The sequence below is a fragment of the Chaetodon trifascialis genome, chromosome 2 (genome assembly GCF_039877785.1).
Source record: "Chaetodon trifascialis isolate fChaTrf1 chromosome 2, fChaTrf1.hap1, whole genome shotgun sequence".
In the NCBI taxonomy this organism is placed as follows: Eukaryota; Metazoa; Chordata; class Actinopteri; order Chaetodontiformes; family Chaetodontidae; genus Chaetodon; species Chaetodon trifascialis.
This window is the reverse complement of record NC_092057.1, coordinates 14,611,300-14,628,296: the sequence shown is the minus strand read 5'-3', so window position 1 is coordinate 14,628,296 and position 16,997 is coordinate 14,611,300. Positions and strand designations below refer to the sequence as shown.

The 16,997-nt window shown below is 42.8% G+C and overlaps 2 protein-coding genes across 2 annotated transcripts in view; one reads left to right on the top strand and one right to left on the bottom strand.

The window, feature by feature from the left end:
• Positions 1 to 1,766: 1,766 nt before the first annotated feature.
• On the bottom strand, positions 1,767 to 10,675 carry melk (maternal embryonic leucine zipper kinase). The gene is made up of 18 exons (XM_070983584.1): positions 10,574 to 10,675; positions 10,192 to 10,304; positions 10,013 to 10,098; positions 9,239 to 9,355; positions 8,776 to 8,919; positions 8,570 to 8,638; positions 7,591 to 7,683; positions 7,241 to 7,339; positions 6,876 to 6,944; positions 6,453 to 6,551; positions 6,010 to 6,096; positions 5,684 to 5,815; positions 5,327 to 5,491; positions 4,868 to 5,159; positions 3,353 to 3,449; positions 2,892 to 3,048; positions 2,694 to 2,797; positions 1,767 to 2,608 (listed from the first exon to the last, which is right to left on the bottom strand). The coding sequence occupies exons 2-18, from the start codon at positions 10,268 to 10,270 to the stop codon at positions 2,431 to 2,433; spliced, it is 2,067 nt and encodes a 688-aa protein (XP_070839685.1). The 5' UTR covers positions 10,271 to 10,304; positions 10,574 to 10,675; the 3' UTR covers positions 1,767 to 2,430.
• A 4,859-nt stretch (positions 10,676 to 15,534) lies between these two features.
• adamtsl7 (ADAMTS-like 7) overlaps positions 15,535 to 16,997 on the top strand; it is a 7,863-nt gene continuing 6,400 nt past the window's right edge. The window contains exons 1-3 of the mRNA XM_070970855.1: positions 15,535 to 15,676; positions 16,084 to 16,259; positions 16,347 to 16,455. Of these exons, the coding sequence (XP_070826956.1) occupies positions 15,535 to 15,676; positions 16,084 to 16,259; positions 16,347 to 16,455 (427 nt within the window). The remainder of the gene's footprint in view (positions 15,677 to 16,083; positions 16,260 to 16,346; positions 16,456 to 16,997) is intronic.

Below are 16,997 nucleotides of genomic sequence, written 5' to 3'. Positions count from 1 at the left end.
ATTGGATCATAATGAACGAATTTCATCCCGGTACCCAGTATCCCGGTATCCCGGTAACAGCAGCCATTGTACCATTGGCTATGACATGGAGGTCTGTGCGACCCTCCAAGGATATGCCTCCCCAGACCATCACTGACCCACTGCCAAACCGGTCATGCTGGATGATGTCATAAGCAGCATAACGTTCACCACAGCGTCTCCAGACTCTTTGACGCCTGTCAAATGTGCTCAGTGTGAACCTGCTCTCATCTGTGAAGAGAATGGGGTGCCAGAGGTGGACCTGCCAGTGCTGGTGTTCTCTGGCAAATGCCACTCAAGCTCATGGAGTCTTTTTCTGACAGTTTGGTCGGAAACATGCGCAGCAGTAGCCTGCTGGAGCTCATTTTGTATGGCTCTGGCAGTGCTCCTCCTATTCCTCCTTGCACAAGGACCGGTACTGCTGCTGGTTGATGCCCTTCTACAGCCCTGATCAGCTCTCCTTGTGTTATGGTGGGCTCCCGATATATCTTCCATGCTCTTGAGACTGTGCTGGGAGACACAGCAAACCTTCTTGCGACTGCACGTATGGATGTGCCATACGATGGATGTTCTGGAGGAGCTGGACTACCTGTGCAACCTGACTGGGCTGCAGGGGCTGCCTCATGCTGCCAGTAGTGACAAGGACACTAACATAACTCAAAACTAGAGAAGAATCAGTGAGGAAGAAAAGGAGAGAGCGATTGTCTGTGGCCATCACATGCAGAACCATTCCCTTTGTGGGGGTTGGATTGCTTTTGCCTCTCCATTGCACCTGCTGTCACTTTACTTTGCACCAAACCAGGTGTAACTGAGTCACAATCACTTATGCTTCCTAAACGGACAGATTGATATCCCTGAAGGTTAACTGACTTAGTGTTATAGTGTGATGATTCAGGCTACGTTAACACTTAGGGAAAACACATATGTTTTCATGCGGTTTGGCCTCTCGTTTACACGCAAACAGTTTTTTTCACAGAAAACAATCTTTTTTAAAAACTTCCGCCAAAGTGGAGATTTCTGAAAACCTTTTTTTAAGTTCTGAAGCGTCACAACATGCGACTGAAAATACTTGACGTCATGTGAGCGACCCATGCTTACACTCGCGCCCCTAGGTTTGTCATAGTTATGATGCACTCGACAGCATATTTATCCAGATTCATGTAAACAACATTTTTGAAAACGGAGTTGCCAAAATATCCGTTTCCCAAAATACCCTGCTCCGTGTAAACGTAGGCTCAGTGTTCCCTTCATTTTTTTGAGTGTTTTTTACCTGACATCACAGGAGAAATTGCTGCAGTTCAGTGACCCAAAGTTGTAATTTTCAAGGAAAAAAATTACTTAAAATTTTGGCAACACTCCAGGTCTGTGAATTCTTTTTGCACAGAATGCTAAAAAACACACTGATGTTGCTGTTTGGAGTTAAGTTTCCAACTATTCGAGATGTGAGTGCAGCTTGTATAACCCACAGTATCTGAAGTGATGGAACATCATAGACGTTTGACACCTTTCACTTCTTTTACTGGTGTTAAATGTTAACTGAGAAATTCTGTCACTAAGCTAAACTATCACTATCAATCTTAGTATGGAGGACTGAAGCCTAGAAGATGAACAGAAGGACGGTGACAGAGCTTAAAACACACCACTGCTCCATCAAACTGCTGAAGGAATGAAAAAAAAAAAAAAGAACATTTGATGTCAAGGAAGTAAATAAATTCATCTCAATCTGTCTCCATAAACACAGGCATATTACATTAATCAGAAACCATTTATTTTGCTCCATTTACATGTCAATAGAAATCTGTGACGGACAGTTTAAAAGCAGACAAGACACAGAATTAAAAGACCCTTCATACAAGACAACCATGTGAAAACATCATGATTGAAGGATTGTAAACATGTACATCAAAAAACAAAGACAGTAAATTAGCAATGCTCTGTTTCTTTACGTCGTTCAATCAAGTTTAGCACCTACAGGAGGAGAATAACGACATCTAGACATAAATATGGTAATAAGTAGCCAGAAGGTACAGCATGCTGTAAATAGCGTTGTTACATTTCATACACACACACATTCACCTCAAGAGGATTGACAGAGATCCCACTCAGCTTAAGAAGAAAGAAAGTAAAACAACAATACTCCACATAAAACAACATATGCTGTACAGGATCCTGACATGTAAAGCTCATGAATTTAATGTAACATGTACTCCAGGGATTGGAGACTGGCCGATGGACAATTATAAATATTCACTAGGAATAATGAAGGACTGATCATTAATACGCTAAAACAACATCCTACGTCTGAATCTGTGCTTCATTCATGAATCAATCATCCCTTATTCTTGGACACAGAAAAAGACCAGTGTCCACTGACTTGGAACGGGAAGTGATATTTCCAGGAAAGTGCATTATTTAGATACTGGATGTGGAGAGGATGTCTTCCACCAAGTGCTTGTAGACCCAGGCGTCTCCCTTCAGCCTCTGGCGTCGGACCCCGACGACTTCCGGCCTCTGCAGCAGGCACACCTCCAGCTCAAACGCCATGGTTACCTTCCCGAAGTCGCCATAGGTCTGACACTTCAGGGTATACCTGAAGAAGGGTGAAGATGATGATTAGGACTGGATCACAGACAAGCCAGTCTGATTAGAAAGGGGGATGAGGCAAGTGTTATTACCCTTTCTGTATGAAATCGATGTTTTTCTCTGGCAGGATGGAGAGGATCTGGTTCAGGACCTGGTCTGGGTTGGTCTGACTGGTCAGAGTGACGTTGTACTGCGCCTTGGGGGGAAACACGGGCACACACATGCTGTGATGTGGGCACTACTTTGCGTGGGACACAGAACAGGTGACAAGGTGCGTGACCTCTGCATACCTTAATCTTGCGCGGGCCGTCACGCAGGGCTCGCCTCTTGCTGGGAGTGAGCATGGTGATCATCTTATCCAGGCCTCTCTCCAGGGAACCGAACATCTTTCCTCCTCTCTTCTTCTTCCCGCTGTCTCCCGTCACAGCCATGTCCAAAGACCGAGACCTGGAGAAGAAACAGGTTTTCATGTTTAATCGCTGTGGCGGTCAAACTGCTCTTACCTGACATTTCAACTACATCACAGGTTTACATTTCAGTACAAAGACAGAAACGGTGTTCTGCTATATTCCACTTCTATCCAACCCTTTAATAATTTAGGTAATTATCACATTTGGACTGGCTTGAGCAAGGCTATTAATGGACAAGCATTTTCTTTTCAATCAAACCCATCACCTTGTAATAGTGGTTCAGCTGCTAACACGCTCCTTTCCCCTCCTTCTGCCTCCATCTACCCTGCAGGCCCACTCACCTTCGCTCAGGACTGAAGGCCAGTATTTCAACATTTGGAAACTCTTTGTTCTCTGCTGTCGTCTTCTTATTGTGCTCTTTAGAGGTGCTGCCTCCACCTACAACACAGGAAAGAATACACACTTGGGTTCAAATAAAGGGAGTGTCACACACCTGCTGCTGACCCATCGCTGAGCCGGTCATCACATACTCTTCCCGTGCAGCCAAACATTGTTGAAACCAACAGAAATTCATTTTCAAGTTCTGGATACCAAATACGGAAATACAGAACACAAATCTCACTGTTTTGATGATAGTTTCAATTTTAAAATGCTGTTTTTCTTCGTCTTAGGTTATAATAAATATGATATTTTTGGGTTTTAGACTATTGGTCAGACAAAACAAGAGATTGTATAACTTCAAGAAAGACTTGGAAAAAGCTGATCAATTTATATATAGCACGTTCCAGAAAATACAGAATTAGAAAATGTTTTCAGACCTTAAAGACTCTTAAGAGGAAATAAAGGGGGAAAGCAGATGGGGTTAAACGAGAAACTGACTGCTACAGCCCTTTGCTCCCATTCGTGGAGCTGGCTGGCTTTGACATTGGAGTTGAGAACACAAAGGCTTTGGTATACAGAGACAAGAAGCATGACACACGCTCTACCTCTCTCACACACACTCACACACACGCACAAACACACGCACGCACACATTGACAGAGAGAGGCTAGGCTTTAGTGGTGAGAGAACACATGTCACTACAGCCCACGTGGGACAGTGAGCAGAGGAAAGAGACAGCTACACCTGTCACAGCACACGCCTGGGGACAGACACATACAGACCACGTAGTGTGCGTGTGTGTCAGAGGCAGCATGTCTGCACTGTAGCTTAGAGAACAAGAGGCTGTAAAGAGAGCAGGACCGAGCCGGATTCCAGAGGGTTTAACACCAACTGGGTCAGCTACAGCGCGTTAGGCGGCTTGTGACCGAGAAAACTAATGAGGCCGGACATCTGAGCAGAGAATTCACTTTGACAAATAATTAAGACTTTAATGATTCTCCGTTCATATTAGTGTCCTTCATTTATAGATAAGTGAACAGAATTAGCTTCCTGATAATAACCTCACCTTTGAGTTGACAGTGAAAATAAGTGTGTATGTGTGTGTGCGTGTCCATTTTCCAGTGCTGCAGTGACAGCTAAATCATAGAAATATGAGTAGCTTTGGGATAAAAACAGGCCCAATAAATGAGTTTATTACCAGAAGACAATTTACTTGCAAATGTGTAGCATGTGGATGTGGCACTCGTGATTATGAGAGCTGCATGAGACTGAGCGAGGGACGGATAAATGAAAGAGAGCAACGTGGAGAGGGCAGTTGGCTAATGCAAATAATCTAATAGAGATTGTACTTCAAAGCCCTTGTTTGGAACAAAAAACAATTATAGTATACAAATAAACCGTATGATGGACTGGAACCCTTCTTTGTCTCCACTTCATTATTGCTGCTGGTTGAGTAACGGAGGGAATCCTCTTACCTTTTGGTGTGACTGCGTTGGTTTTAGTGCCATTGACTTTTGCATTTTGATTGGGCGTGGTCAGCACATTCTTGTTGGGTCGTGCATTCTTCTTATTGGACACAGGAGTCCGAGGAGGAGGCAAAGCAAATATGTCAACATCTTTGTCTGGCACAGCAATATTCTCCTTGTTCTCGTTCGTTCGTTCTTGGTCTCTGTCCCTCCTCTCCTGGTGGTGTTGTGTCGTTGTTTGCCCCCTCTCTGGGGTCGGGGTGTAAGCACATCTTTTCTCCACTGATGGAGATGCCAGTCTCTTTAGGAACACAAAGAAGAGATAAATGCAGAATGAGTAGATTTCTCTGGAAGATAAGAGTCATGGCTGTTGGCAACAAGCCTAAAGACAAGGTTTCTAAGCCAAAATTTAATCTGCGAGGATGTGGAAGACAGCAACAACACACATTTGTCCCAGCCTTCACATACCGTGTCTTTGTTGTTTGCAGATCCATCTGGCTGACCTCTGACCCCCTGGGGTGTATGCTGCGTGACAGAAACCCACGGGCAATCATCAATATAGTCTGAGCAAAAGTCCAGAGATCCCACAATGACGGCATCTTCGTCCTCGCTGAAGTGCAGGGCTTCCCTAGTCTGAGAGAGAGAATAAAAAAAATGGAACAAATGAGACAAAAAGATCCACAACAACACTCGGAATTGGGAGTCAGTGAGTATGTGAGGTACAGGGTGCAGTCATAAAGACTGAACCAGAACATGCAGCTGTGAAGACAGCCAGTAGTCCAGGAAAAGAACAAAGCTATAGAACGTTGTGGTCCTGAGTCTGACCTGTAGTCCCTGGTGCAGTGGAGAACAGGAGTCCTCATAGACTGCTGGTTCAGGGCGCAGGCGAACAGGTTTGCCCCTCTGCTTCTTTGACAGCAGCAAGAGGTAGGTGGCTGTAGTCTGGTCATACCGCCACTGTAGAGCAGAAATGCATTATGTAAATGGAAAGTATGTAAAAACGTTTTGTTTGTACAGAACACAAGAGGTACAAAAATGATTACCATGGGCAGTTTTTTCAGATTTCACATCCATAATACAACTAGATTGAACTGATCGGCATAATAAACATCAATGCTAACACTCAAATATGCACACAAACAGGCACACACCTCCTGGACCAGCGCTGTGGTGCTCTCCCTCGAGCGCTTCATGCTGACAGCCATCTCAGTGATACAGTCCACATCAATGTGGCCAAGCTAGAAAAAAAAGATCCAGCGTTCACAATAAAAATCCAAGACAGACGACTCTTTCTGACATTTGGGCACTGAAACAGCAATTCTCAAAAAAAAAAGATCTTCATATTAAGGCCCGTGCTCTTGTTTGAGGGAAATGACCTGTGAGGTGACTGGAGCACAAATCAAATCAGAATTTGAGTTTGAAGTCAATAGAAATATAAGTGAAACAAGCTGCTGTGCACAAACAGCTAAAAGCTACTATGGCGTTTGCAGCTCTGTTTATATATGCACCTATAGCACAAGGTGTTCATGTATGAATGTGTATGTGTGTGTGTGTGTGTGTGTGTGTGTGTGTGTGTGTGTGTGTGTGTGTGTACCGGCTGCCTGCTGTGCCACTCCACAGGGCTGTTGTAGTCTTTCAACACCCAGGGATGGTCCAGGAGCCGTCCAACAGTAGGACGCCGCTTGGGGTCCACCTACAGGACACACACATGAACTACAGCTCAATATACAAAAGAATGCACATCCAACAAGCTCAAGCAGGTCTGAAATATTGTACATGTTGAACGGATAAATAAAACTATATTCCACTTTTTAAAATGTTCTAATAAAACTTAAATTTCCTTCCACTCTTCTATTATGGCAAGTTGATGTGATACACAAAAGCTAACTGAGTTCCACTGTTCTGCAATGAGTTAATGACGGGCAACTCATGGAGCGAAATAGCTAAAAGTATAAGAAAGAGGAGAGTGAAACTACATAATCGATAAAAAGAGGAAATAAAATGACTGATTATGTACCTGTAACATCTGGTTGAGGAGGAGAACACTGCCTGGAGAGAGCCACCGAGGGTTATCGTATTTACCTCTCTGAAGACATAAAAGACATAAAAAACACATTAGAAAACATTGATATACTAGAAACAGAATGAAAACATAAGAGTTATCTGGTTTTGCCTGTGTCGGACCATTAAAACACACAATAATTGCAGGAAATGGACACAAGATATTTAACAGCAATTTAGGAACATCATTTTAAAAATGTATATAGCATCCAGTTTTTTCTCAAGTCAAATAATAGAGTACAATAATAAAAAGAATGAAAAATAGCTGGGGTTCAGAGTTTCTAATAATTCATTTGTTAGACTGCTGGGAAATTGCCTTACTGTAATCTTCCTGTAGAGGACCATGCAGTTGTCATCATCAAAGGGCAGGTATCCACAGAGCAGAGCGAACAGCAGCACTCCCATACTCCACACATCAGCCTGGAGGGTTACACACCGCACAGCAGTATTTCAGCTTCAAGTGTTACAGTTGGGATTTCACAGCTCAGTTGCACTGAGTCATGCACCAGCGAATATGATCAGCACACCATGAAAAAGCAGAATTGTGGAACAGGCAGGTAATCATGACTTTTAGTGAAAAACAAATGCAAGTTTTGTGGGTTTAAATAAGGACAGATTTCTAAGTGGTAACCCCAATGGTTCTAAAAGTTTACACAGCATGCATCTCTCACCTCTGAGCCAATGTACGCTTTTCCCTGGATGAGTTCAGGAGCAGCATACGCAGGGCTCCCACAGCACGTCATCAGCTCATAACTCAAACCTCCCTGGAAGACAGACGACCATGTGATGGCCACACCACAGGATATATGTGCACGCATCATATTCATAGGAACTAAGCACTATGGGAACACTTACAGGCATCAGCTTTTATCTGCCAGAGCAATGGTTCCCAACCATGTTCCTGAGGGGACCCTTTTTCTGTCATTGATTGACTGACGACCCTGACTCAGTGACATTTTAATGGATATTTCATATTATATTCAATGCATAAGAATGATGGTACAGAACAAGTAATAACCTGTACAATTAACCCAAACAGCAAACTGCAGGACGTTTGTGTAAAATGAGCAATTTGGATGAATTTTGAGCAGATTATTGCATCAGAGATGAATTTTCCTGGTACTTTCAGGAACTTTTTACACAATTCTGCCTGTTTTATGTAATTTTTATCATTGGTAACAATAATACATAGTTAATAGGCTTCTTTTTTTGACAAATTTAGGGTTTTCTTCTCTTTGGTTGTTTTAACTGTGTAAAATAACAGTTTTATTTTGTTTTCTTCACAGAAATGAATAAAATCCTGAGCTATAGGCCTAGTGCATATTATTGAAAAAATGTGTTCTTACACCCCTTAAAATCAAGAAGGCCTTGAGACCCCCCACATGAAGCTTTGGTGACCTCTAGTGGGGGTTAGGACCCCCAGGTTTGGAATCAGTATGCTAGATCAACGGCATGAGTTTTATTTTAGAATTTATTTAGGTGACAAATAGAAAATCTAGGTTGTGAATTGAATTGTGGTAAAAAAAATTATTTTCACCAACCCTAAAAGATGTATATTTGCCCCCCCCAATTCTCATTGCTTGGACAAACTGCTAATAGGCCAAATACTTCTGAGACAAACACAAGGACACACAGAACGTGGTGATGTACCTTTGGTTTGGCACACAATCCAAAGTCTATGAGCTTCAAGTTGTGGTCTTCATCAATCAACAAGTTCTCCTACAGTTCAGAGAGACAAGCATTGCAGCCAACATTAACATGAATATGCAGTTACAGACAAGCAGACACACTTGGTCATATTTTCTCTCATGCATTCTTTCAGTCACTCTGTCACATGCACTCAGTGGTTGTTTTACCGGTTTGAGGTCTCTGTGTGCGTATCCCTGGCTGTGGACGTAGGCCATGGCAGACACGATCTGTCTGAAAAACACCCTGGTCTCCTCCTCTGACAGACGGTCCTTTGCTATGATGTAGTCAAACAACTCCCCACCTGTACAGTACTGAGAGGGGCAAGAATTCAATAGCAATGTCATTTTCACACAAAGGTTTTGCCACTGTCGCCAGTGTCACATTCTGCCACAAGATAGACTTTACGAAAACGTCATTACTATGATGAATGTTTTAGCATATTAAAAATAACGTGCTTTACTGAGGCTGTGATATCATGTAGGCAGAGGGATACACGTATACTCACAGAAGTGGAGTTACATCCACTAACTATGTCCCTCGCTATAACGCTGACTTTGGTAACATGAAGATGTGAAGAATATCGCTAATCCCTAATCCAAACTCACACAGTTTCTGTGTACATGTGCTTACCTCAAGCACCATAAAGATCTGGGTGGGAGTCTCTATGACGTGGTAGAGACGACAGATGTGCTGATGACTCAGGTTCTTCATGGCCTCAATCTCCACCTTTACACGGGGCAGGTCGTCCTGGGGTGACAAACAGTTTGTTACTGGAGTCTGAGGTAATTTCGAACAGTAAATGGACTGTATTTATAAAGCGTTTCTCTAGTCTGATGACCACTCTGTGTTCATGTTAACTACTGTCAAGGGTTTTGTCTGATATAATGCACGATAGTGGAATGACAATTAATTACACTGATCATACAGTAACTTTCATTTTTAGATGTGTTTTGCATACATTTGCCAAATAGTGATATAATGTTAGTATATATCAATACTGAGAAATCAATGAACAATGTAATATTGCAGTATTATTCTAACGTTTCATCCGGCCTCAATTTTGAACAGATCAATAGAGTAAATCAATCAAAGCAAATTAAATTAGTCAGAACTTCACAAGTTGATCATTTGTTTATCTTTCTTTATCTAATATCACTGTCCCGCTCAGTTTGGAAACTCATCACATTGCGGTCTGGTGATTTATTGAGATATTTTTACATTTTGTACACTTTTTCTGTTGACATTTTATACTCTCTACTGACTAAACTGGTTTTGGTGATGAGAATAACTCATAACTTACTTCACCGACTTAGTTTCATGGTTTTGTGCCAGGTTGCACTGTTTAATGCAAACCTGTACAACAGATTTACCACAACCTGAGAGGGCAAAGGCTCATTCACTCACCCCAAGATCTCTCTTGTTCATGATTTTAATGGCGACCATCTCTCCTGTCAAGATGTGTCGACCCAGCTTGACTTTAGCAAAGCCTCCTGAAAAACACACAAGGTTCACAACGCGCATCACAGAGGATATGGCACTGGCAGTGCTGTTTCATTTGCGACACTCTTTAATATTGCCATTACCTGAGCCGATAGTCTCATAAACCTCGTAGTACTTGTAGAGCTCGTCGGCTCCGCGGTGCTCCGTCCTTTCCACAGGCATCTTCCCTGTTTCCGCCGCACGATGATAAATCTCCCTGCGGTGGAAAAAAAGGTTTATAGAAGCAGTGTTAGCTCGCAACTCACTGAAACACTCACCTGAACAAGAAACTCACAGCTATCGTTGCAAACGTTAAGTCGCTAACATTTTCTAGCGAGCTATGCTAACGTCGGTTAATGTGAACGCCAAAAGAGAATTATAGACGACAAAAATCGTTAATACAACTAAAACTAATACAAGTAACGATGATAAAATCTACGTAACTCCAAACTAACTCAATGACGCCTCTTGACACCACGAATTTACCTGAATTTGTATGAAAACGGCTGTGGAAGAAGGTAAAATCAGCTAACCACCTTATGGCATGTAGTACGACCCTCTCGCAGAGATGTTTTGTTCCATAAGTTTGAATTTCGCACGTCAACGTTGACTTCATTTCCTGCTTCCGGTTTGTGCGTCATCCGCCCCCGTATGGTGAATAATAGTACTACAGCCATAAAAATAAATAAATAAAAATACCACCGCTGTTTTAAGAGGCGCTAATTCAACTTCACGGACATTTGGAGGCTGTAGTTTATGGCGCTATTTAATTTAATTGTATTGCTTTATACTGACTGCTTTCAACATCTAGTCTACCCTCAAAATTAATGGGGTGGACAAAATGTTGGATTATTTAATTTGTTATTCATTTCCTGACACTTACACACACTGTATAAATAAAACTACCCTTTGTGTACCCCCATTGGTGCACATTGTTTGACAGAGATACTTAAGAATGAAATGACAAACAAAACAATTCCACAGTCTAACGTATGGCACATGGATGATAACACCTTTCTGAAAGGAAGTGGTTAGCTGTGAAATTTACCCGCAAACACACATTCATGTGCATTCATGGGCAGGTATATACAACTTGTGGGATGGAAAGCATTCTGTGTGTGAATGGTTCTGCTTGACCCTGCAGGTATGCAGTTGCAGTAGCTGACCAGAGAGGTGTATTTATGGTGTCAGGAGGTGTTTTTGCCTTCACTTGTCACAACCTCTCAAGCCTGTAATTAGGAAAAGGTGAAAGGTGAGATCAGAGACCACTGGATGCATTTTAACAGACGCCTGTCCTCTTGTTAGTAACCTGTAATGACTGTATACAACCACTCTCACTACCACAGTTTTCTTGTTTTGCTGTAAATGCCATAGTAGTCATGTCTCTCTTGGCTATCATCTTACACCAAATGTATTTGAAAAGGACAACTTTGTGCACCTGTTCTTGTGAATGGGGGACAGGTCAGTTAAGCTAAGTGAAGGACATCATGCCTCGGAGGCCTCTCGGTCATGCTTTTGCCCTCAAAATGTAAGAAAGGCATGTGAGTAAGAATATTACATCCTGACACTTAGCCAACATTGACAGCTGCAGAGGAATTTCAGTGATTGATCGGTGGTCGCCCTGTGTTTATCATGGTCGTTAGGGAAGGAGTTGGTTGTTAGGGAAGTAACCAGTGGTTAGGGGACGTCCAGGTGTCAGCGGGATGACAAAACCCCTCATTTGGTTTCTGAGGCAGCTGGCCAGGATGGGACAGAGCGACATCAAACAACCCACAGCTGGAGGAAAAGAGACAGGAAGGCGAGTGTGAGAAGAGGAGAAAATAGGGACGAGAAATGGGATCAGAGGAAGATGACAAAAAGAGGAAAATGGAGAACAGAGAAAATGTAGAACAATAGGATATGGAAAAGAGAGAAATCTTTATTTCAGTGTTGAGCTAAATTTCTGTCGACTGTATTATTCATTCCCGGTGTCTTTTACCATTTTGTCTTCTTTTTGTCTTAGTTTTTTGTGGTCACCGTGGCCAGCTAGGACTCAAACACACAAACATCGAATTATATAGAGAAACATATTCAAAATAGTCACATATGGTTGATTCTCAGGAACGCAATAGAAAAAAAAAAAAGCTGTTTCAGACCTTATGTTTTAAAAAACTGTATCAGTGAGGCCTCTTTCATTCCCAAATCTGCATGAGCTCACAATTTTACTGCACATTAAAACATATTTTCAATGTACTGTAACATACTGTAAGCCAGTGGGTGTTCCCCCCCCTCTGGGTCCCTTTATAAGACACAACTCAAGAGAAACGTTTTTGGGGTTTTTTCATGAATAAAAAATTAGAAATGGTTGTAATGCTTTTGAGGGCAAGTTCTGTTACAGTCGATGGTTTTAACAGACAGCGCAGGCCTTCCATGGTCATGGCCAGCCTGCGTTTGCCTGAGGGTTTGCCAGTTAAGTTTCACATATACAAGCTTCAGTAGTGAATCATAGCAATCAGGCATACTCAACATCATTGGCTAAATCCAAATCTACAAAACCAGAAGCTGCGAAAGACAAAACTACAACATCTTTACAGAATATTGTAGTATTAACATGGATGCATGTTCATGAGACATGGGTTTGTCTGTGTGCTGCATGCATGTGTGGCTATATGCTTGCACTATATATGTGAGCAGTTGAGGAGGTGCTGTGCCACTTCCAGCAGCTCTCATGGACTGACTGTCTGTGAGTGTGCGTGTGATCAGACATGGCAGCTATTAAGCTGTCACAGTGGAAAACAGACGCTGTATCCCTAACAGCGCCTGACTTGGACAGAATTCCCAGTATTCCCTGACAGACTTTCGGAGGTTCCCAGAATGCCTGTGTCATAGCTCAGCGACTACCGGGTATTCACCGCAGGGGACCGGCGTCTTCAATCTGGCTGTGTGCCAGAACGAAGGAGAAAGAAAAAAATAAAACCATGTGTGTTTAGTGTGTTTAGATGAAGGTATATGCTGTGAAAATGGATTGCATTGCAGTGTGTCAGTGTCCTTCTGTGTCTCAGGTCAAAGGGCACAGTGCCAAACACTCACACAGAAAGACAGACGCAGACAGAGAATTAAAGACAGAGGAAACGATACGCTGGCGTCATCTCTCTCCTTGCTGCTTCCAGCGTCCTCATGAGGCTTCACAGAGCTTTACAGGATCACAGTCTGCTTGTCTCATGCTGCCTTTACAGTAACGGGATTGATTCACTGTGTATTACGGACATTGCATCATCCGCGCATATGTGACTCGTATATCTTTGTCTGGTCCACACACAAACGCGTGCACCTACACAAGCACACACACTTAATCACAAAGAAACGTTAGAAGAAGTTGTGAAATTCTCAGCCTTGGCAATTTCACACCCATGTTGTGAGCAGCTGCAGCGTGGATCAGCTGGCAATCTGGGGGAAAAATGCTCTTTGAGCTCTGAAATGTTGTGGTTTTCTGCCACTCTGTACAAGCAGGTAGGAAAAACACGTCATCTCTGCACCATCCCTCGAAATTTCTCCACAATGCAACTTACGGTCAACATTTAAAGTACTGTCTGATATTTACAACTCTCATCTCTCCCGACTCCTCAACATGACACAGTGGAAAGTGAAAGAGCCAGGCAAGCTACACTACATTGTGTGTTTAGAGGGCTAAAACAGTCCTCTGCCCAGAACTAAAACATTCAGCCAGGGGAATATATTGCACCCATATGTGTTTGAACTTCTCCAAATCGTTTATGTCCATGCAAATATTACCATAACCTTGCCAGATGAAGACTTTCCGAGTGTGTCACTATGGGCTTTTGATTCCTGGCCAGTGCATTTACAGTAATTTCTGATTCAATCTGATTGTTCCCCGACATTGTGTGGTATTGAACTGAGTCACAATAAAACTGGCATTGTTTGGGTGCGAATCACTAATGAAGGGATAGTGTATCAGAGCACAACTGCATTTTACATGTGCTGTGTTCAGTGCAGAGAGAGAAAATGATAAGCTGTGAATAGATTTAACATATTTTTTCTATTATCCTCAATCCAGCCCATTCTTACTGTGGTATTTTTAATTTAGATTTTTTTATCCTTCATTCTTTCCATCATCACTGAAATGAAAAAAATGGAATAACTCAGAACAAGAAAGAAAAATAAAGTGAAAACAAGAAGTGGGTGGAGAAGCCAGAGCAAGATCAAGAGTGATGTGTGTCCAAAGCCTCACAATCTTGCATGACGATTCACAGGGAGAGATGTTGTCTTTGGATAAGCTGTAGGATACACTACAGGAGCCTGTCCTCATGCAACAAGCACACATCATGAGCTGTCACAACATTCGTACTGAGGTTTAAAATGGGTGTGATCTCAGCTTGAAACAGCCTCTCAAAATGTGCCACAACACTTTCTCTCAACTTTTCTCCTCACATCCCTCGCAAACTGTGTCTTTTTTCCCTCCCGCCCCTCAAGCCAACCCCACCTCACAAACACAGCACTCCCCCATTAAACATGTGCGTGTGTATGTGTGTGTGTGAGAGTGTCCTCCTCCTTCAGTCTCTCCATGGCTGGATTGTGGCAGCAGCTCAGCTCCCTGTGGCAAGGTCGAGCTCTGGCTCTCCTCCACTTCATTTGTCTTCTCCACCTGCCCTCAGGTGCTCTTCCCTGGGATACCAAAGCCAGCCCATCCCCGCTGGAGGTAAGACATCTACACTGTCATGGAAAAAAAGTATAAAAGGAATTCATACCACAGCTACGTGCATGTTTCAAGTTATAATTGAATTGTTTATGAAAGCTTTTCAAGAGTTATGTTTGTGATTTATTTGCATAAAAGTCTTGGCTGACTTATACACTTACATTGCAATTTATGAAAGACAAATCATCACTCTAACTAATATATTTAACTTTAGCCCAGTGGAATTTGTAGCTCACCACAACTAAAATCCTTCACCAAAACAAGGCATTGGGGATTAATTCCACAACAGACCACTGGTTTGTTTTATCAGGCAAACTAATCAGTAACAGATCAAGCTTTATATCAAAACATCAGAAGGGAAGAACCAAAGGGGCCCAGTAAAATGGACAAAAGAACAGAGGTAAACACCAAACTGGCAAAATAGAGAGATCTAAGCAGAGGAGTGGAGAGGAAGACCAGAGAGGTTCCCCAACTCAAACCAACTGTCAGAGTGAACTGAGTGAGCTGTGGGAGTTCCAGCAAAAGAGAGGGGGGGGGGGGGAGTTGGAGAGCAGGATGGACGAGTGAAAATGAGAGAAAAAGAGCAGAAATGTGATCCAGCGGAATTTATGATTGTACTGTTGAAACACATGCCTGTGATGGTGAAACCATGGCACAGAGAGCACATGAAGGGAGAGTCTGCAGATGTACTCGCGTGGGGCACATGGAGTGTTTGTACCTGTGAGCGTGTGTGTGTATAAAAGTGTGTAAATGCATGCGTTGCCAGGGGTTTCAGGTGGTGAAGGGGAATTTCTCGCGGACGTTCCTCCGCGTTGGCTACCATAAGATTGCAGAGATTCCTGCAGGAGCACAGAACATCAGCATAAGGGAGACAATAAAGAGCCGTAACTACCTGGGTACACACACACACACACACACACACACACACACACACACACACACTGACACAGCCACACACTGACACAGCCACATTTCCATCACTTCAGTGGATATTACATAGACTTACATTTATTTCCTGGATACTTACCCTAACCACAACCAATACTTGCCTAAACCTACCCCTACCCTAACCTTAACCCAAGTCTTCACCCTATAATTTTGTGATTTCCGTTGTGGGTACACTGTTGTCCCCATAATGATGGCAAGTCCCCACAATGAGTAAACAAATTTATGTCCCCACAACATGAGGAATACACATCCAGACACACGTGCACACACACCCACCCACACACGTCTCACAGCTAAAATATTTTCAGAATGATAAACACTAGAGTGATAAATGACCATGGGATTTTTCCTCCAGCTCTGCAGACCCAAAGCAGCGTCTCCATCATCAATGGCAACTGGGTGATTGACAGGCCAGGGACCTTCACTGCTGCGGGAACACAGCTGACGTACCAACGACCCAATGAAATCCGCTCTCGCACTGGCGAGTCCATCACTGCCCCTGGGCCGCTTACAGAGGACCTACATGTTTATGTGAGATGCAAACTGGCACACACAAAGGCACCAGCATCCTTTCCAAGTCTCTCATTGAAATGCTCTCTCTCTGTCTCTTTTCCACAGTTGATCTACCAGCAACCAGGTCCCAGTGTATATTATGAATACAGCGTACCTTTACAAAACACACACCCCACCCCTGAGCCAGGCCCACCTTCTGATATTCTGCCACTGGGTGAGTGCACAACCAACATGCATAAACACGCATTCAAATCGATATTAGAGTGACCCTAAAAGACCACAGTGCCATTTTCTCATACTAAATAGTCTGATGTGCCCTCAGGGAGCATAACACATAACAGATGCCTCTGTTTGTGTCTGCATGCACAATGCAGTGCATGTGTGTGTGTGTGTGTGTGTGTGTGTGTGTGTGTGTTCAGTTCAGATTTCACTGCAGGGTCATGGTAGCGCCAGTATGTATAATTTTCAGCAAAATTGTCCTTTTGAAAATTTAATCAGAATTTCGACAACATTTGATACAGGCAGGCAGCCAAACTTTGTTCTGGCAAAGAGCTTTTTACCGCACACTGAGGCAATAATCAGTCATTTGGGTTAGATTTCATTTCATTACCTAATGTTTAACCTTCATAAAGGAGATTAAAGACATTGCTTGATTTGTGCCTGTTGATGTTGATCAAAAACTATTTAATTATCAGAGATGTCCTGAACTATTTAAAAAATATATAAAAAATTTAAAGGCCCTGCACATTCAAATAT